Source organism: Brassica oleracea, chromosome C7 (assembly GCF_000695525.1).
Source record: "Brassica oleracea var. oleracea cultivar TO1000 chromosome C7, BOL, whole genome shotgun sequence".
Taxonomy (NCBI): Eukaryota; Viridiplantae; Streptophyta; class Magnoliopsida; order Brassicales; family Brassicaceae; genus Brassica; species Brassica oleracea.
Window position 1 is genome coordinate 18,925,823 of NC_027754.1, and position 3,876 is coordinate 18,929,698.

A 3,876-nucleotide genomic window follows, 5' to 3' on the forward strand; every position below is an offset into this window, starting at 1 on the left:
TACCTGGAACAGGCAATGGGTTGTTCTACCAAAAGAATAGTCCTTTGGTTGTTCTGACTGAAGTGTCCATTTTTTCTTCTTTTTGACCTACAAAATAAATCTGAAAAGAAATAAAATAGACTATAGAAAATAGTGTACACACTAACCAGTGGGTTGCCTCCCACCAAACGCTTGGTTAAAGTCATTAGCTTGACTTGGATCAGCCGATCATGCTGATGGGGGATCGCTTAGGGGAATTTCTTCGCCCTCTGCGATAGTGGAGTTAGCAAGGTAATGCTTTAGGCGCTGTCCGTTCACTACGAACTTGTCTCCTTTTCTGTCCAGTAACACAACAGCTCCGTAGGGTCGAACTTTCTTAACAGTGAAGGGTCCGGACAATCTAGACTTCAGCTTGCCTAGGAACAACCTCAGCCTTGAATTGAAAAGCAAGACCTTATCGTTGGGTTCGAAACGTCTGGCAATGGATTCGCTTGTCATGGTAGGCCTTGGTCTTTTCCTTATAAATTTTGGAGCTTTCATAGGCGAGGTGCTTTATCTCTTCCAGCTCATGGATTTGGATCATGCGCCTCTCAGTTGCTGGCTTGATGTCGAAATTCAGTAACTTGACTGCCCGTGCAGTCTTGTATTCGAGTTCCACAGGAAGGTGACACGCCTTACCGTAGACCCGGTGATAGGGGGTGGTCCCTAGCGGCGTTTTGTAGGCCGTTCTGTAGGCCCATAGGGCATCGTCCAGCTTAAGTGACCAGTCCTTTCGTGAGGTGTTGATAGTTTTCTGGAGAATGCTCTTGATCTCCCTGTTGGAAACCTCAACCTGTCCACTCGTCTGTGGATGATAAGTGGTCGCCACCTTGTGCCTTACTCCATTCTTCTTTAAGAGGCCTTGAAATGCCTTGTTGATGAAGTGTGTTCCACCATCGCTAATGACCACTCGAGGCACTCCAAATCTCGGAAAGATGATGGAGCTGAACATCTTAGTCGCCGCTTTTGCATCATTAGTGGGACTCGCCATCACTTCTACCCACTTAGATACATAGTCAATGGCGACGAGGATGTACTCGTTCTTGAAGGATGGGTGGAATGGGCCCATGAAATCGACTCCCCAACAGTCAAACACCTCAACCTCTAGAATGTAATTCTGAGGCATCTCATTCCTCTTGCTGATGTTCCCAAGTCGCTGGCATGCATCGCATCTGGCTATGTAGGCGTGAGCATCCCTGAACATAGTTTGCCACCAGAAACCCGCTTGAAGGATTTTGGAAACCGTTTTGAATGTAGCAAAGTGGCATGCGTAAGAAGAACCATGGCAATGATGTAGGATTCCTGGGATATCTGCCTCGGGAACACACCTTCTGAACAAGCCATCCTTGCAATGTCTGTACAAGTACGGTTCATCCCAAACATAACGCTTCGCCTCCCTTAAAAATTTCCTCTTGTCGTTTCCAGTGAACTTAGGAGGTTGCTTTTCAGCAGCAAGAAAATTCGCAATCTCACCAAACCACGGGAGGTGAGAGTACTACTTTTGAATTGCGGCGACTGGCTGTTCCGCGATGCGAGAACAGTCGGGTATCATTCCCAGAGGTTGTTCTGCGATGCGAGAACAGTCGGATGTGATTCGTAGAGGTTGTTCCGCGAAATGCAGACCAATCGCGTTGACGTGTTCCACTAGGTGTTCTTCATCAAGAGCTGTGTCGCCCTCAATCTTCATTCTGGACAAATGGTCTGCAACCCCATTCTCAACCCCTCTCTTATCTTTTATCTCAAGATCGAATTCTTGGAGAAGAAGAATCCACCTCAACAACCTCGGTTTTGCATCTTTCTTTGTGAGCAGGTACTTAAGAGCAGCATGGTCGGTGTGCACAATCACCTTAGATCCCACCAGGTAGGATCTGAACTTCTCGAATGCAAAAACAATAGCAAGAAGTTCCTTCTCAGTCGTAGCGTATCTGCATTGAGCTTCATCCATGGTTTTGCTTGGGTAATAGATTACATGAAGTTTCTTATCTTTGCGCTGCCCAAGGACTGCTCCAACTGCAAAATCGCTGGCATCAGTCATGATTTCAAAAGGGAGATCCCAGTCTGGCGGTTGTACTACAGGCGCGCTGACTAGAGCTCCTTTGATGGTATGGAACGCAGCAAAGCACTCACTGTTGAAATCAAACTTGATCTCCTTGCAGAGCAGTCTGGTGAGTGGTCTCGCTATCCTTGAGAAGTCCTGGATGAACCTTCTGTAAAACCCCGCGTGACCCAAGAAACTCCTGATAGCTTTCATAGTTGTTGGTGGTTGCAAGCTCATCATCACCTCTATCTTTGCCTTATCCACCTCAATCCCTTTCTCGGAGATCTTGTGCCCCAGAACAATCCCATCCATGACCATGAAGTGGCACTTCTCCCAATTGAGCACTAGATGTTTCTCCTCACACCTTTTTAGTACCCTGCACAAGTTAGACAAACAGACACTAAAGGAGCTTCCATAGACACTGAAATCGTCCATGAAAACCTCCATAATGTCTTCAATCAGGTCAGTAAAGATTGACATCATGCAGCGCTGAAATGTTGTTGGCGCATTGCACAAGCCGAATGGCATTCTCCGGTAAGCGTACGTTCCATAGGGGCAGGTGAACGTCGTCTTTTCCTGATCGTCTGGATGGATAGGGATCTGAAAGAAACCTAAATAACCATCTAAAAAGCAGTATTATCGGTGGTTAGCCAATCTCTCAAGCATTTGATCAATTAAAGGGAGTGGAAAGTGATCCTTTCTGGTTGCTGCATTTAATTTTCTGAAATCAATGCACATGCGATGTCCTGTCACTGTCCTAGTAGGGATCAATTCATTCTTTTCATTCGTGATAACAGTGATCCCACCTTTCTTAGGTACTACATGAACAGGGCTAACTCATTTACTATCAGATATGGCATAGATCACACCCGCTTCAAGAAGTTTCATAATCTCTTTCTTAGCAACATCTTTTAGATTCGGGTTTAACCTCCTCTGATGTTCGACATAAGTCATTGATTCATTTTCTAAGTGTATTCTATGCATGCATAAATCAGATGAAATGCCAGGTATGTCAGCTAGTGAATATCCTAATGCCTTACGATATTTCCTAAGCTCACACAAAAGCAATGCAGTTTCCACATTATTTAGTTCAGCGTTCACAATGACATGGTAGGTGGAATTCGGACCTAAGAAAGCGTACCTGAGCCCCTTGGGAAGGGGTTTTAGCTCAACCTTGGGAGCTTTAAGCTCGCTCCAGGGATCATCTGGTTGGTTCGGCGGAACAGGCAAGTTCGGTGTAGGGGTCGCTCCAGCTGGAGTGTTCTCGTCCATTTTGCTTGCCTCCCCCAGACTTAGACTCGCTACCATTTTTCCCATACTCCTTGCGGAATCAAGCATCTTGGCATACCCGTCTGCATCAATGTTTACGACACTCTGCTCGGCCTCAGCTCTTACTAGTGCAAGCTCAAGTGGGTCTTCTGTAAGAATCTCCTCGATCATTCCTTCGCGAGGTTGCAGCGGGTCAATCCCTCCATCAACCTCAAAGGTCTGCCCATCTAACATCGGCTTTTATAGTAGTTCATCCATCTCGAATTGCATGACTACGTCCCCAAGATTCAGATCAATCTTCCCTTGTCGCACATCAATGATGGCTCCAACAGTACATAGGAATGGTCTTCCCAAGATGAGAGGGAGAGGATCCTTAGACTCTTCTTCCAGCTCCAGAACAACGAAGTCTGCTGGAACAGAGGTGTTTCCGACTTTTACTTGGTGATCCTCTAGTATACCAACTGGGGATTTGACTGATCTATCCGCGAATACTAAGGACATCTTAGTTGGTTTGAAATGCGTGTATCCTAGACGTCGTGCTACAGAGTAAG

General features: G+C 46.1%; 1 protein-coding gene and 1 pseudogene across 1 annotated transcript in view; both read right to left on the reverse strand.

Moving 5' to 3' along the window:
• Nucleotides 1-433: 433 nt before the first annotated feature.
• LOC106302769 lies at nt 434-3,559 on the reverse strand (annotated as a pseudogene).
• Nucleotides 3,560-3,565: 6 nt separating this feature from the next.
• Nucleotides 3,566-3,876, reverse strand: part of LOC106302770 — a 3,123-nt gene continuing 2,812 nt past the window's right edge. Inside the window, exon 4 of the mRNA XM_013739209.1 lies at nt 3,566-3,864. Coding sequence (XP_013594663.1) covers nt 3,566-3,864 — 299 coding nt within the window. The remainder of the gene's footprint in view (nt 3,865-3,876) is intronic.